General features: G+C 48.8%; 1 protein-coding gene and 1 long non-coding RNA gene across 4 annotated transcripts; one reads left to right on the forward strand and one right to left on the reverse strand.

Moving 5' to 3' along the window:
- The first annotated feature begins 1,326 nt into the window (after window positions 1-1,326).
- Window positions 1,327-12,136, forward strand: LOC137305047 (beta-1,3-galactosyltransferase 9-like). Of its 3 annotated transcripts, none has more exons than XM_067973816.1 (2): window positions 1,327-1,354; window positions 9,621-12,136. In XM_067973816.1, the coding sequence occupies exon 2, from the start codon at window positions 9,725-9,727 to the stop codon at window positions 10,805-10,807; it is 1,083 nt and encodes a 360-aa protein (XP_067829917.1). In that variant the 5' UTR covers window positions 1,327-1,354; window positions 9,621-9,724; the 3' UTR covers window positions 10,808-12,136. The 3 variants fall into 3 exon arrangements, with proteins under 3 accessions (XP_067829917.1, XP_067829918.1, XP_067829916.1); XM_067973817.1 differs by lacking the exon at window positions 1,327-1,354 and adding an exon at window positions 1,759-2,322; XM_067973815.1 differs by lacking the exon at window positions 1,327-1,354 and adding an exon at window positions 6,985-7,333.
- LOC137305048 (uncharacterized) lies at window positions 12,073-15,084 on the reverse strand. The gene is made up of 2 exons (XR_010958661.1): window positions 14,755-15,084; window positions 12,073-12,236 (listed from the first exon to the last, which is right to left on the reverse strand). It is a non-coding gene; the product is annotated as an uncharacterized lncRNA (long non-coding RNA).
- Between the last annotated feature and the right edge of the window lie 4,146 nt (window positions 15,085-19,230).

A 19,230-nucleotide genomic window follows, 5' to 3' on the forward strand; every position in this document is an offset into this window, starting at 1 on the left:
CTCTCATTCTTCTAAACTCCAATGAGTATAGACTCAACCCGTTCAATCTTTCCTCATAAGACAACCCTTCCATACCCGGAATCAACCTAGTGAACCTTCTCTGAACTGCCTCCAATGCAAGTATGTCCTTCCTTAAATAAGGGCACCAGAACTGTACACAGTACTCCAGGTGTGGTCTCACCAACACCCGGTACAGTTGTAGCATGACTTCTCTGCTTTTATACTCCATCATCCTAGAAATAAAGGCCAATATTCCGTTTGCCTTCCAGATTACCTGCTGTACCTGTATGTTGACTTTTTGTGTTTCATGTACGAGGACACCCAGATCCCTCTGTACCGCAGCATTTTGTAGTATTTCTCCATTCAAATAATATTTTGCTTTTTTATTTTTCCTCCCAAAGTGGATGACTTCACATTTTCCCACATTATATTCCATCTGCCAAATTTTTGCCCATTTGCTTGACCTGTCAATATCCCTTTGCAGACACTTTGTGTCCTCATTGCAACTTGCTTTTCCACCTATCTTTGTATCATCAGCAAATTTGGCCACAAGACACTCTGTTCCTTCATCCAAGTCATTGATATATATTGTAAATAGTTGAGGCCCCAGCACTGAGCCCTGCGGCACCCCACTAGTTACAGATTGCCATTTTGAAAATGACTCTTTTATCCTGACTCTTTGTTTTCTGTTAGTTAGCCAATCCTCGATCCATGCCAGTATATTACCCCCAACACCATGAGCTCTTATCTTGTGCAGTAATCTTTTATGTGGCACCTTATCAAATGTCTTTTGGAAATCCAAATATACTGCATCCATTGGTTCCCCTTCGGAAAGGAGGAAGCCTCCGAAAGCTTGTGAATTTAAAATAAAATTGCTGGACTATAACTTGGTGTTGTAAAATTGTTTACAATTGTCAACCCCAGTCCATCACTGGCATCTCCACATTATAAAGGTTCAGTATAACTTCCTTGTTTTTGCACTCTATGCCTCTGTTTAAAAATGCCGGTGATGGACTGGGGTGGACAAATGTAAAGAATTTTACACCACCAGATTATAGTCCAAGTTTCAAATAAAATTGTTGGACTATAACCTGGTGTAAGATTCTTTACCTATGTTTATAAAGCCAGGGTGGGGTCGTAAACGCCTTTTTTTCAAACAGCCTTCTCAAATTGCTGTGCTAAGGCTTGTCTGTAATGCTCAGCAGATTGGAATCTGACCCTCAGAGAGTAGAACTGCTCGGTCAGGTTATTCCAGTGACATGTGTCCCCGCAGGTTGCGGTAATTGGAGCTGCAGTGAGCTGACAGGCGGCTCTCTCACTGGAGTCTGGATATCACTGCCTCCCCCACGACCAGGTAAGCGAAACAACTGCGATTTTCCTGCCTCCCCGTTCTCCTTGATTATCATTTTTGCCGTTTCCTCCATCGATTCTCCTCTCCTTATTTTCTCTGCTCCCGTTTCTCTCTCGCGGCTCTCTGATGGCTGCAAACCGGATGGGAATACAGTGCCCAGATCAGATGGGTTTCACTTCTCAATTAAAGGAGAGAACTTTCATTTCTACAGCACCTTTCACCACCTCAGCATGTCCCCAGGTGTTTCACAGCCAATGAAGTACTTTTTGTAGTGTTGTCAGTGTTGTAATGCAGGCAACCTGGCAGCCAATTTGCGCACAGCAAGATCCCACAAACAGCAATGAGGTAAATGACCAGTGTAAGGAATCTTACAACACCAGGTTATAGTCCAACTGTTTTATTTGAAAATCACAAGCTTTCGGAGGCTTTCTCCTTCGTCAGGTGAGTGTGGGATTCCTTGAATGTTACCGTATTTATAGTCAGAGAACAATACCTGGTGATTACAGATAATCTTTCCAACTGCCCGTTGCCAAGGCAATCAAAGTGTTCAGACAGAGTGATGTTACCTACAGGACCACCGAATACACAAACGGCCAGAACAAAAGGCAGAGAGAGAGAGGGAGAAACATCCAAAAGGAAGAGAAAGACAGAGAATGACCCGTTGTATTAAAAACAGATAACTTTTTTTCGCTGGTGGGGTTATGTGTAGTGTGACATGAACCCAAGATCCCAATTGAGGCTGTCCTCATGGGTGCGGAACTTGGCTATCAATTTCTGCTTGACGATTTTGCGTTGTTGTGTGTCTCGAAGGCCGCCTTGGAGAACGCTGACCCGAAGATTGGTGGCTGAATGTCCTTGACTACTAAAATGTTCCCCGACGGGCCACAGTGAAAAATCGCATAGACCTCCTCAGAAGACAAACATGGGACGCAACCAACAGAGTACCCTTCGTCGTCCAGTAACCTGGTGTTGTAAGATTCCTTACATTTAAGATTATTGAAGGAGAGACTGTCTGCACAGAGTGTGAGATTATTAAAGGAGAGACTGTCTGCACAGAGTGTGGGGATTATTAAAGGAGAGACTGTCTGTACAGAGTGTGAGATTATTAAAGGGGAGACTGTCTGTACAGAGTGTGAGATTATTAAAGGGGAGACTGTCTGTACAGAGTGTGAGATTATTAAAGGGGAGACTGTCTGTACAGAGTGTGAGATTATTAAAGGGGAGACTGTCTGTACAGAGTGTGAGATTATTAAAGGGGAGACTGTCTGTACAGAGTGTGAGATTATTAAAGGGGAGACTGTCTGTACAGAGTGTGAGATTATTAAAGGGGAGACTGTCTGTACAGAGTGTGAGATTATTAAAGGGGAGACTGTCTGTACAGAGTGTGAGATTATTAAAGGGGAGACTGTCTGTACAGAGTGTGAGATTATTAAAGGAGAGACTGTCTGTACAGAGTGTGAGATTATTAAAGGAGAGACTGTCTGCACAGAGTGTGGGGATTATTAAAGGAGAGACTGTCTGTACAGAGTGTGAGATTATTAAAGGGGAGACTGTCTGTACAGAGTGTGAGATTATTAAAGGGGAGACTGTCTGTACAGAGTGTGAGATTATTAAAGGGGAGACTGTCTGTACAGAGTGTGGGGATTATTAAAGGAGAGACTGTCTGTACAGAGTGTGAGATTATTAAAGGGGAGACTGTCTGTACAGAGTGTGGGGATTATTAAAGGGGAGACTGTCTGTGCAGAGTGTGAGATTATTAAAGGGGAGACTGTCTGTACAGAGTGTGGGGATTATTAAAGGAGAGACTGTCTGTACAGAGTGTGAGATTATTAAAGGGGAGACTGTCTGTACAGAGTGTGGGGATTATTAAAGGGGAGACTGTCTGTGCAGAGTGTGAGATTATTAAAGAGGAGACTGTCTGTACAGAGTGTGAGATTATTAAAGGGGAGACTGTCTGTACAGAGTGTGAGATTATTAAAGGGGAGACTGTCTGTACAGAGTGTGGGGATTATTAAAGGAGAGACTGTCTGTACAGAGTGTGAGATTATTAAAGGGGAGACTGTCTGTACAGAGTGTGAGATTATTAAAGGGGAGACTGTCTGTACAGAGTGTGGGGATTATTAAAGGAGAGACTGTCTGTACAGAGTGTGAGATTATTAAAGGGGAGACTGTCTGTACAGAGTGTGAGATTATTAAAGGGGAGACTGTCTGTACAGAGTGTGAGATTATTAAAGGGGAGACTGTCTGTACAGAGTGTGGGGATTATTAAAGGAGAGACTGTCTGTACAGAGTGTGAGATTATTAAAGGGGAGACTGTCTGTACAGAGTGTGAGATTATTAAAGGGGAGACTGTCTGTACAGAGTGTGAGATTATTAAAGGGGAGACTGTCTGTACAGAGTGTGAGATTATTAAAGGAGAGACTGTCTGTACAGAGTGTGAGATTATTAAAGGAGAGACTGTCTGTACAGAGTGTGAGATTATTAAAGGAGAGACTGTCTGTACAGAGTGTGGGGATTATTAAAGGAGAGACTGTCTGTACAGAGTGTGAGATTATTAAAGGGGAGACTGTCTGTACAGAGTGTGAGATTATTAAAGGGGAGACTGTCTGTACAGAGTGTGAGATTATTAAAGGGGAGACTGTCTGTACAGAGTGTGAGATTATTAAAGGGGAGACTGTCTGTACAGAGTGTGAGATTATTAAAGGAGAGACTGTCTGTGCAGAGTGTGAGATTATTAAAGGGGAGACTGTCTGTACAGAGTGTGAGATTATTAAAGGAGAGACTGTCTGTACAGAGTGTGAGATTATTAAAGGAGAGACTGTCTGTACAGAGTGTGAGATTATTAAAGGGGAGACTGTCTGTACAGAGTGTGAGATTATTAAAGGAGAGACTGTCTGTACAGAGTGTGAGATTATTAAAGGAGAGACTGTCTGTACAGAGTGTGGGGATTATTAAAGGGGAGACTGTCTGTACAGAGTGTGAGATTATTAAAGGGGAGACTGTCTGTGCAGAGTGTGAGATTATTAAAGGGGAGACTGTCTGTGCAGAGTGTGAGATTATTAAAGGGGAGACTGTCTGTACAGAGTGTGAGATTATTAAAGGAGAGACTGTCTGTACAGAGTGTGAGATTATTAAAGGGGAGACTGTCTGTACAGAGTGTGGGGATTATTAAAGGAGAGACTGTCTGTACAGAGTGTGAGATTATTAAAGGGGAGACTGTCTGTACAGAGTGTGGGGATTATTAAAGGGGAGACTGTCTGTACAGAGTGTGAGATTATTAAAGGGGAGACTGTCTGTACAGAGTGTGAGATTATTAAAGGGGAGACTGTCTGTACAGAGTGTGGGGATTATTAAAGGAGAGACTGTCTGTACAGAGTGTGAGATTATTAAAGGGGAGACTGTCTGTACAGAGTGTGAGATTATTAAAGGGGAGACTGTCTGTACAGAGTGTGAGATTATTAAAGGGGAGACTGTCTGTACAGAGTGTGGGGATTATTAAAGGAGAGACTGTCTGTACAGAGTGTGAGATTATTAAAGGGGAGACTGTCTGTACAGAGTGTGAGATTATTAAAGGGGAGACTGTCTGTACAGAGTGTGGGGATTATTAAAGGAGAGACTGTCTGTACAGAGTGTGAGATTATTAAAGGGGAGACTGTCTGTACAGAGTGTGAGATTATTAAAGGGGAGACTGTCTGTACAGAGTGTGAGATTATTAAAGGGGAGACTGTCTGTACAGAGTGTGGGGATTATTAAAGGAGAGACTGTCTGTACAGAGTGTGAGATTATTAAAGGGGAGACTGTCTGTACAGAGTGTGAGATTATTAAAGGGGAGACTGTCTGTACAGAGTGTGAGATTATTAAAGGGGAGACTGTCTGTACAGAGTGTGAGATTATTAAAGGAGAGACTGTCTGTACAGAGTGTGAGATTATTAAAGGAGAGACTGTCTGTACAGAGTGTGAGATTATTAAAGGAGAGACTGTCTGTACAGAGTGTGGGGATTATTAAAGGAGAGACTGTCTGTACAGAGTGTGAGATTATTAAAGGGGAGACTGTCTGTACAGAGTGTGAGATTATTAAAGGGGAGACTGTCTGTACAGAGTGTGAGATTATTAAAGGGGAGACTGTCTGTACAGAGTGTGAGATTATTAAAGGGGAGACTGTCTGTACAGAGTGTGAGATTATTAAAGGAGAGACTGTCTGTGCAGAGTGTGAGATTATTAAAGGGGAGACTGTCTGTACAGAGTGTGAGATTATTAAAGGAGAGACTGTCTGTACAGAGTGTGGGGATTATTAAAGGAGAGACTGTCTGTACAGAGTGTGAGATTATTAAAGGGGAGACTGTCTGTACAGAGTGTGAGATTATTAAAGGAGAGACTGTCTGTACAGAGTGTGAGATTATTAAAGGAGAGACTGTCTGTACAGAGTGTGAGATTATTAAAGGGGAGACTGTCTGTACAGAGTGTGAGATTATTAAAGGGGAGACTGTCTGTACAGAGTGTGAGATTATTAAAGGAGAGACTGTCTGTACAGAGTGTGAGATTATTAAAGGAGAGACTGTCTGTACAGAGTGTGAGATTATTAAAGGAGAGACTGTCTGTACAGAGTGTGAGATTATTAAAGGGGAGACTGTCTGTACAGAGTGTGAGATTATTAAAGGAGAGACTGTCTGTACAGAGTGTGAGATTATTAAAGGGGAGACTGTCTGTACAGAGTGTGAGATTATTAAAGGGGAGACTGTCTGTACAGAGTGTGAGATTATTAAAGGGGAGACTGTCTGTACAGAGTGTGAGATTATTAAAGGGGAGACTGTCTGTACAGAGTGTGAGATTATTAAAGGGGAGACTGTCTGTACAGAGTGTGGGGATTATTAAAGGAGAGACTGTCTGTACAGAGTGTGAGATTATTAAAGGAGAGACTGTCTGTACAGAGTGTGAGATTATTAAAGGAGAGACTGTCTGTACAGAGTGTGAGATTATTAAAGGGGAGACTGTCTGTACAGAGTGTGAGATTATTAAAGGGGAGACTGTCTGTACAGAGTGTGAGATTATTAAAGGGGAGACTGTCTGTACAGAGTGTGGGGATTATTAAAGGAGAGACTGTCTGTACAGAGTGTGAGATTATTAAAGGGGAGACTGTCTGTACAGAGTGTGAGATTATTAAAGGAGAGACTGTCTGTACAGAGTGTGAGATTATTAAAGGAGAGACTGTCTGTACAGAGTGTGAGATTATTAAAGGAGAGACTGTCTGTACAGAGTGTGAGATTATTAAAGGAGAGACTGTCTGTACAGAGTGTGAGATTATTAAAGGAGAGACTGTCTGTACAGAGTGTGAGATTATTAAAGGAGAGACTGTCTGTACAGAGTGTGAGATTATTAAAGGAGAGACTGTCTGTACAGAGTGTGAGATTATTAAAGGAGAGACTGTCTGTACAGAGTGTGAGATTATTAAAGGAGAGACTGTCTGTACAGAGTGTGGGGATTATTAAAGGGGAGACTGTCTGTACAGAGTGTGAGATTATTAAAGGGGAGACTGTCTGTACAGAGTGTGAGATTATTAGAGGGGAGACTGTCTGTACAGAGTGTGAGATTATTAAAGGGGAGACTGTCTGTACAGAGTGTGAGATTATTAGAGGAGGTTTTGGGGTTTCGATTTGTTCTAATCTCACTCTCCGAGCGGAGGATGTTGTCTGCTGCATATTATGGGCTGGGAGACTGAGTCTGGATCGGATCTCAGTGCCTGCGGGGTTTGAATTGTCTTCCGGCAGCCGCCCTGAGCCTCGGATAAACAGGGGCCGGGATCCGACTCTCGGCCGCTGCCCACCACCGTATGGGCGGCGCGGGGATCTGCCCAGGGTCCCCCGTCTGTGGTCGGGCTTCGCTCCGCTCCGTCTCCCGGCTGCAGCTTCTCCATCGAGCGGCTGCTCCCTGTCCCGGGACAGTGCGGCCCATTGCAGCAAAAACGGATGTGCGATCGAGCGGCTGGTATGTGATGGAGAGTCTATCTGTGTCTGTGTCTGTGTGCCTCTGTCTGTCTGTGTGTCTGTGTGTGTGTCTGTGTCTCTCTGTGTGCCTCTGTCTGTCTGTGCCTCATCTGTGTGTCTGTGTCTCTCTGTGTGCCTGTCTGTGTCTCATCTGTGTGTCTGTGTCTCTCTGTGTGCCTCTGTCTGTCTGTGCCTCATCTGTGTGTCTGTGTGTGTGTCTGTGTCTCTCTGTGTGTCTGTGTCTCTTTGTGTGCCTCTGTCTGTGTCTCATCTTTGTGTCTGTGTCTCTCTATGTGTCTGTGTGTGTGTGTGTGTCTCTCTGTGTCTCTCTGTGTGCCTCTGTCTGTCTGTGCCTCGTGTGTGTGTCTGTGTCTCTCTGTCTCTCTGTGTGTCTCTGTCTGTCTGTGCCTCATCTGTGTATCTGTGTCTCTCTGTCTGTCTCTGTGTGTCTGTGTCTCTCTGTCTCTGTGTGTGTGTGTCTGTGTCTATGTCTCTCTCTGCCTCTCTGCAGCGGTTCAAGAAGGTAGCTCACCACCACCTTCTCAGGGGCAATTCAGGATGGGCAATAAATGCCGGCCTCATCAGCGACGCCCACATCCCATGAACGAATAAAAAAAACTAATCCCACTGCCCCACTCTCTCCCCATAGTCCTGTATCAATCCCAAACTAATCCCACTGCCCCACTCTCTCCCCATAGTCCTGTATCAATCCCAAACTAATCCCACTGCCCCACTCTCTCCCCATAGTCCTGTATCAATCCCAAACTAATCCCACTGCCCCACTCTCTCCCCATAGCCCTGTATCAATCCCCTAACTAATCCCACTGCCCCACTCTCTCCCCATAGTCCTGTATCAATCCCAAACTAATCCCACTGCCCCACTCTCTCCCCATAGTCCTGTATCAATCCCAAACTAATCCCACTGCCCCACTCTCTCCCCATAGTCCTGTATCAATCCCAAACTAATCCCACTGCCCCACTCTCTCCCCATAGCCCTGTATCAATCCCCAAACTAATCCCACTGCCCCACTCTCTCCCCATAGTCCTGTATCAATCCCAAACTAATCCCACTGCCCCACTCTCTCCCCATAGCCCTGTATCAATCCCAAACTAATCCCACTGCCCCGCTCTCTCCCCATAGTCCTGTATCAATCCCAAACTAATCTCACTGCCCCGCTCTCCCCCCATAGCCCTGTATCAATCCCCAAACTAATCCCACTGCCCCGCTCTCTCCCCATAGCCCTGTATCAATCCCAAACTAATCCCACTGCCCCACTCTCTCCCCATAGTCCTGTATCAATCCCAAACTAATCCCACTGCCCCACTCTCTCCCCATAGTCCTGTATCAATCCCAAACTAATCCCACTGCCCCACTCTCTCCCCATAGTCCTGTATCAATCCCAAACTAATCCCACTGCCCCACTCTCTCCCCATAGTCCTGTATCAATCCCAAACTAATCCCACTGCCCCACTCTCTCCCCATAGTCCTGTATCAATCCCAAACTAATCCCACTGCCCCGCTCTCTCCCCATAGTCCTGTATCAATCCCAAACTAATCTCACTGCCCCGCTCTCCCCCCATAGCCCTGTATCAATCCCCAAACTAATCCCACTGCCCCGCTCTCTCCCCATAGCCCTGTAGCAATCCCAAACTAATCCCACTGCCCCACTCTCTCCCCATAGTCCTGTATCAATCCCAAACTAATCCCACTGCCCCACTCTCTCCCCATAGTCCTGTATCAATCCCAAACTAATCCCACTGCCCCACTCTCTCCCCATAGTCCTGTATCAATCCCAAACTAATCCCACTGCCCCACTCTCTCCCCATAGTCCTGTATCAATCCCAAACTAATCCCACTGCCCCACTCTCTCCCCATAGTCCTGTATCAATCCCAAACTAATCCCACTGCCCCACTCTCTCCCCATAGCTCTGTATCAATCCCAAACTAATCCCACCGCCTGGGTGGGATATTAAAGTGTACGGGGAGTGAGGGTGGAGTGTGGGATTAGACTGGGTGGGATATTAAAGTGTATGGGGAGTGAGGGGGAGAGTGGGATTAGACTGGGTGGGATATTAAAGTGTATGGGGAGTCAGAAACCCGGGGAGAGGAGGATATTGTGAGTTGTGCTGCCTGTTTTGAGGAGGTTGTGTTTCTGGCTCTGTCGGTGGATGTTCTGTGTGATGTGTGTCACGCGGCCTCTGCTCTGAGCCGATCTCACGGAGAAAGTCCACAATCAGCGGGACTTCTGGTCTTAATTCTTTCCCTTTTCCATTTGTTTGTTGTGCAGGAGATGCTTCGAGTATTCCTGGGATGGACTAACAGCTCCCTCTTCACACGCCTGCGATTTCCTGTACTGGTCAGGCCGCCGTCTACACCACCCCCATCACCGTCATGCAACTCTCCTCCAGTAAACGGCGAGTGTCGCGGTGTTTGCCGAAACTGTTGCTTTTGTCGGCTGCCTGTGTCCTGGTCCTGATCGTCTTCTCGGCCGGGTATATCGAGGAATGGGTTCTGCGACCCTCCCCCAATCCCTTCGCTGCCCAGAGCTTCTCCCAGACCAGGAGGGAGGCGGCAAACTTCAACAGGGAGACCCTCGAGCGGGAAGCCTCAAGATTCTACCGGGTGTCCAACCCGAGAGCGTGCCACGGTTCCCCGGTCTTCCTGCTGGGTTTCGTAGCCAGCAAACCGGCTCATTTCCAAAGCCGGCGGGCCATCAGGAGCAGCTGGGCCTCAGTGACGGAGGTGCAAGGCCGTGTGGTCCGGACGCTTTTCGCGGTGGGGGTCCCCGAGTCCGAGGAGGAGCGGGAGCTGATCGGTGAGGAATCGGAGCGGTACCAGGACTTGGTGCAAGGACTCTTTGTTGACACTTACCTCAACCTCACCCACAAAACCATCATGATTATGCGTTGGTTCAGCACCTACTGCCCAAGTGCGCAGTACCTCCTGAAAGTCGACGATGACGTTTTCTTGAACTATCACAACCTGGTGGGGCACCTGATAGGGCTGGGTGATGGGCAAGAGGACCTGTACCTGGGTCGAGTGCACAGGAAAGTCAGGGCGGTTCGAAACTCCAGCAGCCTGTACTACGTCCCCGAATCAGTGTACCCGGGAAAGATCTACCCCAACTACTGCAGTGGAACCTCTTACGTCGTGTCCAAGGACGTTGCTTACAAGGTCTACGTGGTAGCACTCTCCCTTCCGCTGCTCACCATTGAAGACGTCTTTGTTGGGATCTGCGCCAAGAAGGTGGGCGTGTGGCCGACGCACACTTCAAAGATGTCCGGGGGACCCCGCTTTCACTTCAGTCGCTGTTGCTACAAGTCGATATACGCCTCCCATCACATATCAGCTGACGAGTTTGTTCCGATCTGGAGGCTGGTGAATGACAGCAGGGACTGCTCGGTGGTCACAAAATACGCTGCCCTGTTTGTCTGCAACTTTCTGAATTTGGTGGATGTGATTCTTGCTGCGTAAGGCAGCCTGGCAGGACACAGGATGGTCCAATCAACGGGCAGGGGTGCTCGACATTTCATAGACCATGATCGATTGCCCCATGTGGTTAGTTTCTTAATCTCCGAGGATCTGGCCCCGTGGAGTAGAGACTTTTGCCATAGACTCTGGGTGGGGGAGGGGGAGGACCAGACATTTATCTAGCGCTTTATCAGACCTCAGAAACATCCCAAAGCACACGATGTACAATCAGTTACTTTGAATGTGATTTCTAGGCAATCACAGCAACCATTTTGCAGACAATCCAGCAGGTGAATTTCCAGTTCATTTTTCGGGTAAGGGGATGGATACTGGCTGGGGGACTTGGAGATCTTTAACGTCCGTCCAAACTACCGAGGACAGACAGAGGGAGCTTCGGTTTAATGTCTCACTCAATGTACAGCCTCTCTGACAATGCAGCGATCCCTCCAGCGCTGCAGTGAACGCTCAGGTCTCGGGAGTGGGACTGGAGCTCACAAAACTCTGAGGCAGAACTGACGCCCTCAACAGTCAAAGTCGACCTGGACAATTCTTCTTGTTGGGTCAACAGCTTCATTAGTGGAAACCTGGGGGATTGGGCTTAACATGGAGTGGGGAAGGGTGAGGGAGGAAGTGGAAGAGAGAGTTGTGTGAACAACTGCAAAAAGCCCAGAAACATAACTGCTATTTGTATGGTTAATCCAACCTCTCAAAACAAGTCTTTCCCCAATCTTGTCATCAACATCAAATAAATTAAAGTTTCCCCAAGTGTTTAATTTGATTGCATGACAACCAAAATCTTGTGTCACAACAAATTGACCTCCTGAGTGAGTCAAGACAAGGTGCAGGCTTCAGATGGAATGGGATTAGAGAGTGGAGTATAACTGGTTATAACTGGACCAGAGCGCACTGATGTAATTCAGTCCCATTTTAAAGTCATACATTCTGTACTTATTTTTATATTTCCATTATAAATTCTAGGGCGGTGGAAGCAGATTCAATAATAACTTTCAAAAGGGAATTGGATAAATACTCGAAGGGGAAAATTTGCAGGGGAATGGGACTAATTGGATAGCTCTTTCAAAGAGCCGGCACAGGCACGATGGGCCGAATGGCCTCCTCCTGTGCTGCATGATTTATAATTAAAACTGCCTATGTAAACGTCACACTGTAATTACACCTTCTTCCCAGTGGTGGCGGTGTACAATTGGACAGGAAGTGGGGAGAGACCTGAGACGCTTAATGTATTATGTAAAAAAATTAAAATTCAAAACTGCTGCAAGTATGTTTATTAAAAAAAAAGTAAATAAAGTCTCCAATAATTGTGTTTTCCAACTTTAGTGTTAGCCCTGACATTGAAAACTGAACAGTACCCAGCGCTCCAAAATCGCAGGGGACCTGATGGTATTTGTGCTGCTGAGATCAAAGATGTAATCTGTGGAAACAAAGAGTCAGGGTTGAATAATTTAAATTGAAATGTCACACCAGTACCTGGAAATGTTACACCGATATCATACTACAAAACTATTTTACAGAGCTATGGGGAAAGAGCAGGGGTGGGGAGTAGGTCTAATTGGATGGGCTGAATGGCCTCCTTCTGTGCTGTACCATACTCTGATAACCTGGAATTTGGCTCGATTCAGCTAGACATTTCAGAGTTTGATCTGGTTGAAGGATTTGCCTGTGACTATTCAGGAGGTTAGCTGCATTTAACGGGGAAGCTCGATAAGTGAAGGAGGGAGAAAGGAACAGAAGGATAGCCTGATCGGGTGAGATGAAGTGGGTGGGAGCAGGGCTCGTGTGGAATGTAAACAGCGGCAGAGACCGGGTGGGCTGTTTCCGAGCTGCGAGCTGCGATAGGAACACGACTTCTGTTTTCTACATCCTGAGATGTCCTGTGTGATTTTGTAATCCGTGGCAGCAGCAAACCAACCAATGAAGGCAGCCTGCAGGAATCCTCCATTCCACACCTTCTGAGGTAAAGACTTGCATTCATTTAGCGCCTTGCACGGCCTCAGGACGTCCCAAAGTGTTTCACAGCCGACGAAGTACATTTTGAAGTGTAGTCACTGTTGTAGGAAATGTGGCAGCCAATTTGCGCACAGCAAGATCCCACAAACAGCAATGTGATAAATGACCGGATAATCTGCTTCAGTGATGTTGGTTGAGGGATAAATATTGGCCCCTGTGAGAAATCCCTTGCTGTTCTTCGAAATAGTGGCCATGGGATCTTTTACATCCACCTGAGGGGCCTCGGTTTAACGTCTCATCCGAAAGACCTTTAACAGTGCAGCGCTCCCTCATTACCGCCCCTCCGACAGTGCAGCGCTCCCTCATTACCGCCCCTCCGACAGTGCAGCGCTCCCTCATTACCGCCCCTCCGACAGTGCAGCGCTCCCTCATTACCGCCCCTCCGACAGTGCAGCGCTCCCTCATTACCGCCCCTCCGACAGTGCAGCGCTCCCTCATTACCGCCCCTCCGACAGTGCAGCGCTCCCTCATTACCGCCCCTCCGACAGTGCAGCGCTCCCTCATTACCGCCCCTCCGACAGTGCAGCGCTCCCTCATTACCGCCCCTCCGACAGTGCAGCGCTCCCTCATTACCGCCCCTCCGACAGTGCAGCGCTCCCTCATTACCGCCCCTCCGACAGTGCAGCGCTCCCTCATTACCGCCCCTCCGACAGTGCAGCGCTCCCTCATTACCGCCCCTCCGACAGTGCAGCGCTCCCTCATTACCGCCCCTCCGACAGTGCAGCGCTCCCTCATTACCGCCCCTCCGACAGTGCAGCGCTCCCTCATTACCGCCCCTCCGACAGTGCAGCGCTCCCTCATTACCGCCCCTCCGACAGTGCAGCGCTCCCTCATTACCGCCCCTCCGACAGTGCAGCGCTCCCTCATTACCGCCCCTCCGACAGTGCAGCGCTCCCTCATTACCGCCCCTCCGACAGTGCAGCGCTCCCTCATTACCGCCCCTCCGACAGTGCAGCGCTCCCTCATTACCGCCCCTCCGACAGTGCAGCGCTCCCTCATTACCGCCCCTCCGACAGTGCAGCGCTCCCTCATTACCGCCCCTCCGACAGTGCAGCGCTCCCTCATTACCGCCCCTCCGACAGTGCAGCGCTCCCTCATTACCGCCCCTCCGACAGTGCAGCGCTCCCTCATTACCGCCCCTCCGACAGTGCAGCGCTCCCTCATTACCGCCCCTCCGACAGTGCAGCGCTCCCTCATTACCGCCCCGCCGACAGTGCAGCGCTCCCTCATTACCGCCCCTCCGACAGTGCAGCGCTCCCTCAGCGCTCTATCCCCCGTCTCTCCCCACCAACACCGAGAAGCAGACAGATCATACCACAGTCCTGATGAACCAGGTTTTCCCTGGCTCCCTCGCGGCCGTGCGCTCCGACCCACTCGATTGTTCCAGAGTTCGATGGACCCAGGTCTCCCAGCAGCCCAGGGACAGGAGAATCTCCTGCAGGGTGGGGGGGGGGGGGGCGGGAGGGGGCTCGAGGGGCTGAATGGCCTCCTCCTGTCCCTGTGTCACAAGCTCGAGGGGCTGAATGGCCTCCTCCTGTCCCTGTGTCACAGGCTCGAGGGGCTGAATGGCCTCCTCCTGTCCCTGTGTCACAGGCTCGAGGGGCTGAATGGCCTCCTCCTGTCCCTGTGTCACAGGCTCGAGGGGCTGAATGGCCTCCTCCTGCTCCTATGAATAGTTTAAAGGGGTGTGGGGCGAGGCAAGTAGAAAAGGCAGCATGAAAGCCCGGCAGAGCGGGGCAGGTTCCAGCGCAAGAACCCTCGCCAGCACTGAACAGGGACGGGGTCCCAGAGATGTTCCTGTGCATTTCACCCCCCCCTCCCTTCCCCATTTCCTGTTCCTATTTAAAGGCTGTTCAACAGCTTCCAGCTTTGACACGGGGTTCTAACCACAAACATCAACTGGTCTGTTGTTTCCGACTAACCCTGCCAGGCCCTGCTGAGTGATTCCGGCACCTTCTGTTTCAGATATCCAGCGTCTGCAGTGTGTCGCTTTTTTTCTTAAAGCCGTCGTTTGTGGCTCTGTCCCCTGCGCGAGTGACGACCACCTGCGACCTGCTGCATTGGATCCACGGCCCGAACAGGGACAATAATAATTTGGTGACAAATCCCAGAAAACTGGTCTCACTGAGGTCACTGGCCCAGCTCAGACTCTGTTTCACTTCCTGCTAAATATACTGTGGTGGGGTTAGACACTCAAGGCCAAGGGTTCTGGTGAGATATCAGAGAAAGTTAGGGCACAGGAGGAGGCCATTCGGCCCATTGTATCCATGCCGGCCAAAAAAGAGCTGTCCAGCTTAATCCCACTCTCCAGCACTTGGTCCGTAGCCCTGCAGATCACGGCTCTTCAGGTGCACATCCAGGTGCTTTTTAAATGAGTTCAGGGTTTCTGCCTCTACCACCCCCTCAGGCAGTGAGTTCCAGACCCCCACCACCCTCTGGGGGAAAAAAATGTTCCTCAGCTCCCCTCTAATCCTTCTACCAATTACTTTAAATCTGTGCCCCCTGGTTATTGACCTCTCTGCTAAGGGAAATAGGTCCTCCCTATCCACTCTATCTAGTCCCATCATAATTTTATACACCTCAATTAAATCTCCCCTCAGCCTCCTCTGGTCCAAAGAAAACAACCCCAGCCGATCCAATCTTACCTCATAACTAAAATTCTCCAGTTCTGCAACATCCTCGTAAATCTCCTCTGTACCCTCTCTAGTGCAGTCACATCTTTCCTGTAATGTGGTGACCAGAACTGTACTCAAGCTGTGGCCTAACTAGTGTTTTATACAGTTCCAGCATAACCTCCCTGCTCTTACATTCAATGCCTCGGCTAATAAAGGAAAGTATCCCATATGCCTTTTTAACCACCTTATCTACCTGTCCTGCTACCTTCAGGGATCTGTGGACATGCATTCCAAGGTCCCTCACTTCCTCTACATCTCTCAGTATCCTCCCATTTATTGTGTATTCCCTTGCCTCGTTTGCCCTCCCCAAATGCATTACCTCACACTTCTCTGGATTGAATTCCATTTGCCACTTTTCTGCCCACCTGACCAGTCCATTGATATCTTCCTGCAGTCTACAGCTTTCCTCCTCACTATCAACCACACGGCCAATTTTTGTATCATCTGCAAACTTCTTCATCATGCCCCTTACATTTAAGTCCAAATCATTAATATATATCAAAAAAAGCAAGGGACCGAGTACTGATCCCTGCAGAACCCCACTGGAAACAGCCTTCCAGTCACAAAAACACCCGTCGACCATTACCCTTTGCTTCCTGCCACTGAGCCAATTTTGGATCTAACTTGCCACTTTCCCTTGGATCCCATGGACTTTTACTTTTTTGACCAGTGTGCCATGTGGGACTTTGTCAAAAGCCTTGCTAAAATCCATGTAGACTACGTCAAACGCACTACCCTCATCGACCCTCCTTGTTACCTGCTCAATTGGCACCCGTTTGATTGACACCCCATCCACCACCCTAAACATTTACTCCCTTCACCACTGGCACACAGTGGCTGCAGTGTGTACCATCCACAGGATGCACTGCAGCAACTCGCCATGGCTTCTTCGACAGCACCTCCCAAACCCGCGACCTCTACCACCTAGAAGGACAAGGGCAGCAGGTACATGGGAACAACACCAACTGCACATTCCCCTCCATGTCAAACACCATCCCGACTTGGAAATATATCGCCGTTCCTTCATCGTCGCTGGGTCAAAATCCTGGAACTCCCTTCCTAACAGCACTGTGGGAGAACCTTCACCACACGGACTGCAGCGGTTCAAGAAGGCGGCTCACCACCACCTTCTCAAGGGCAATTAGGGATGGGCAATAAATGCCGGCCTCGCCAACGACGCCCACATCCCATGAACAAATAAAAAAAATAAAAAATTCAAATCAAGTTAGTGATCCACAACCTTCCCGTAACAAATCCATGCTGACTGTCCTTGATATCTGTAACAGGCTGCATGTTCTATCGATGCAAAGTAAAAAGGAATTATGCAAAGCCACACGCTTTAATCACACAACAGGGCAGAGTTTCAGGAATAGCCAGAATGGATGGAACTCCAGTCAATAGTCAGGCAGGGCTGTGCACAGCAAGCCATAAAAAGCTGACAAATCTCCAAGCTTCCTGTTATTTTAATTACTTTGGCAGAAATATCACTCTCAGCATCTGACCATTGCAGGCTAAAATTACTTTGGGATTTAATATAAAAGAAGTTTTAAGCACAATATTATCAATTTAGGAATGTTTTTAATGATGTCCAGTTCTAGAAAGGTGGGACTAAGTGACCTGGTGGTTTGGTCTATATGTTCACCCCAAACCTCTGATAAACCTAGTGCATGGGTGAGCCCCAATAAAACAAGTGCACGCAGCAGGTTTAGGGTGCTAGCTGACACCCGTGTAATGTGAGACTGAACTAGACAAACAACCTGCATTTATACAGCGCCTTTAATGTAGTAAAACGTCCCAAGGCACTTCACAGGAGCGATTATCAGACAAAATTTCACACCGAGGCACATAAGGAGATATTAGGACAGGTGAGGGAGGTTTTAAGGACCGTTTTAAAAGGAGAGAGGTGGAGAGGTTTAGGGAGGGAATTCCAGAGCTTAAGGCCCAGGCAGCTGAAGGCACGGCCGCCAATGGTGGAGCGAAGAAAATCGGGGACGTGCAAGAGGCCAGAATTGGAGGAGCGCAGAGATCTCGGAGGATTGTAGGGCTGGAGGAGGTTACAGAGATAGGGAGGGGCGAGGGCCATGGAGGGATTTGATCACAAGGCTAAGAATTTTAAAATCGAGGCGTTCCCGGACCGGGAGCCAATGTCGGTCAGGGAGAACGGGACTTGGTGCGAGTTAGGATTCAGGCAGCAGAGTTATGGATGAGCTCAAGTTTACGGAGGGTGGAAGATGGGAGGCCAGTCAAGAGAGGATTGAAATAGTCCAGTCTGGAGGTAACAAAGGCACGGACGAGGGTTTCAGCAGCTGATGAGCTGAGGCCGGGGAGGAGACGGGCAACGTTACGGAGGTGGAAGTAGGCGGTCTTGGTGATGGAGCGGATATGCGGTCGGAAGCTTAAATAGGACGCCATGGTTACGAACGGTCTGGTTCGGCCTCAGACAGGGGCCAGGGAGAGGGATAGAGTCGGTGGCGAGGGAACGGAGTTTGTGGCAGGGACCAAAGACAATGGCCAGAGAGTGCTTACGCAAAGCTTTACTTGAACAGGCCCTGTGAAAAATATTTTCAAGTTTCGAGCAGTATCTTGAGGGACTAAACGCAATTCCCTTTAAGTGATTTTTAAAAGATCTCATTTCTCCGTTAAGTCTTTGGTTACAGCAGAATCTCCTGGGAAAGATACATTCCAATCATTTCGGACTAAGCGTTCCCTCGGATTTATTCTATTGACCTCACTGTTTACGAGGAACACAAAATGAGATTTCTTGGTTTTTAAAGTTTCTTAATTGATGGATCAATTTCAATTAAAAAGCTGGTTGTTAACATCACTGTAACATCCGGGTAACAACGAAAGGGTTTGTGCCCCGAGTGGCGGAGGAGCTGACTCGACCCGGGGAGGGAGTGGCGGAGGATCTGACTAGACCCGGGGGGGGGGGGGGGGGGAGTGGCGGAGGATCTGACTCGACCCCGGGGAGGGAGTGGCGGAGGATCTGACTAGACCCGGGGGGGGGGGGGGGGGGGGGAGTGGCGGAGGATCTGACTCGACCCCGGGGGGGGGGGGGGGGAGTGGCGGAGGAGCTGACTCGACCCCGGGGAGGGAGTGGCGGAGGAGCTGACTCGACCCTGGGGGGGGGGGGGGGGGGGGAGTGGCGGAGGAGCTGACTCGACCCCGGGGAGGGAGTGGCGGAGGAGCTGACTCGACCCTGGGGGGGGGGGGGGGGGGGGGGGGAGTGGCGGAGGAGCTGACTCGACCCTGGGGGGGGGAGTGGCGGAGGATCTGACTCGACCCGGGGGTGGGGGGGGGGGGATCTGACTCAAGGCAACACGAAGGAACATTTTTTTTATGCAGCGAGTTGTGATGATCTGGAATGCGCTGCCTGAAAGGGCGGTGGAAGCAGATTCAATAATAACTTTCAAAAGGTAATTGGATATGTTTGCAGGTTTATGGGGAAAGAACAGGGGAGTGGGACTAATTGGATAGCTCTTTCAAAGAGCCGGCACAGGCACAATGGGCCGAATGGTCTCCTTCTGTGCTATTACATATTATGATACTTGATCACTGGGCTGCTTGGTGAAACAATGATCAGGCTGGACTGGCATCGGTGGTTTGCTCCACAATTTTCTCCCTTTCTTTTTTTGAAAAAACTGCTGTCGGGTTTTTAAAATAAATTAATTCTCGGACCGTGGGTCTTGCTGTCGAGGCCGGCATTCGTTGTCCGTTCCGAGC

The sequence above is a fragment of the Heptranchias perlo genome, chromosome 39 (assembly GCF_035084215.1).
Source record: "Heptranchias perlo isolate sHepPer1 chromosome 39, sHepPer1.hap1, whole genome shotgun sequence".
NCBI lineage: Eukaryota > Metazoa > Chordata > Chondrichthyes > Hexanchiformes > Hexanchidae > Heptranchias > Heptranchias perlo.

Bases quoted from the DNA above. Each gene is read 5' to 3' on its own strand.
- LOC137305047 (XM_067973816.1), top strand. From the start codon at position 9,725: ATGCAACTCTCCTCCAGTAAACGGCGAGTGTCGCGGTGTTTGCCGAAA.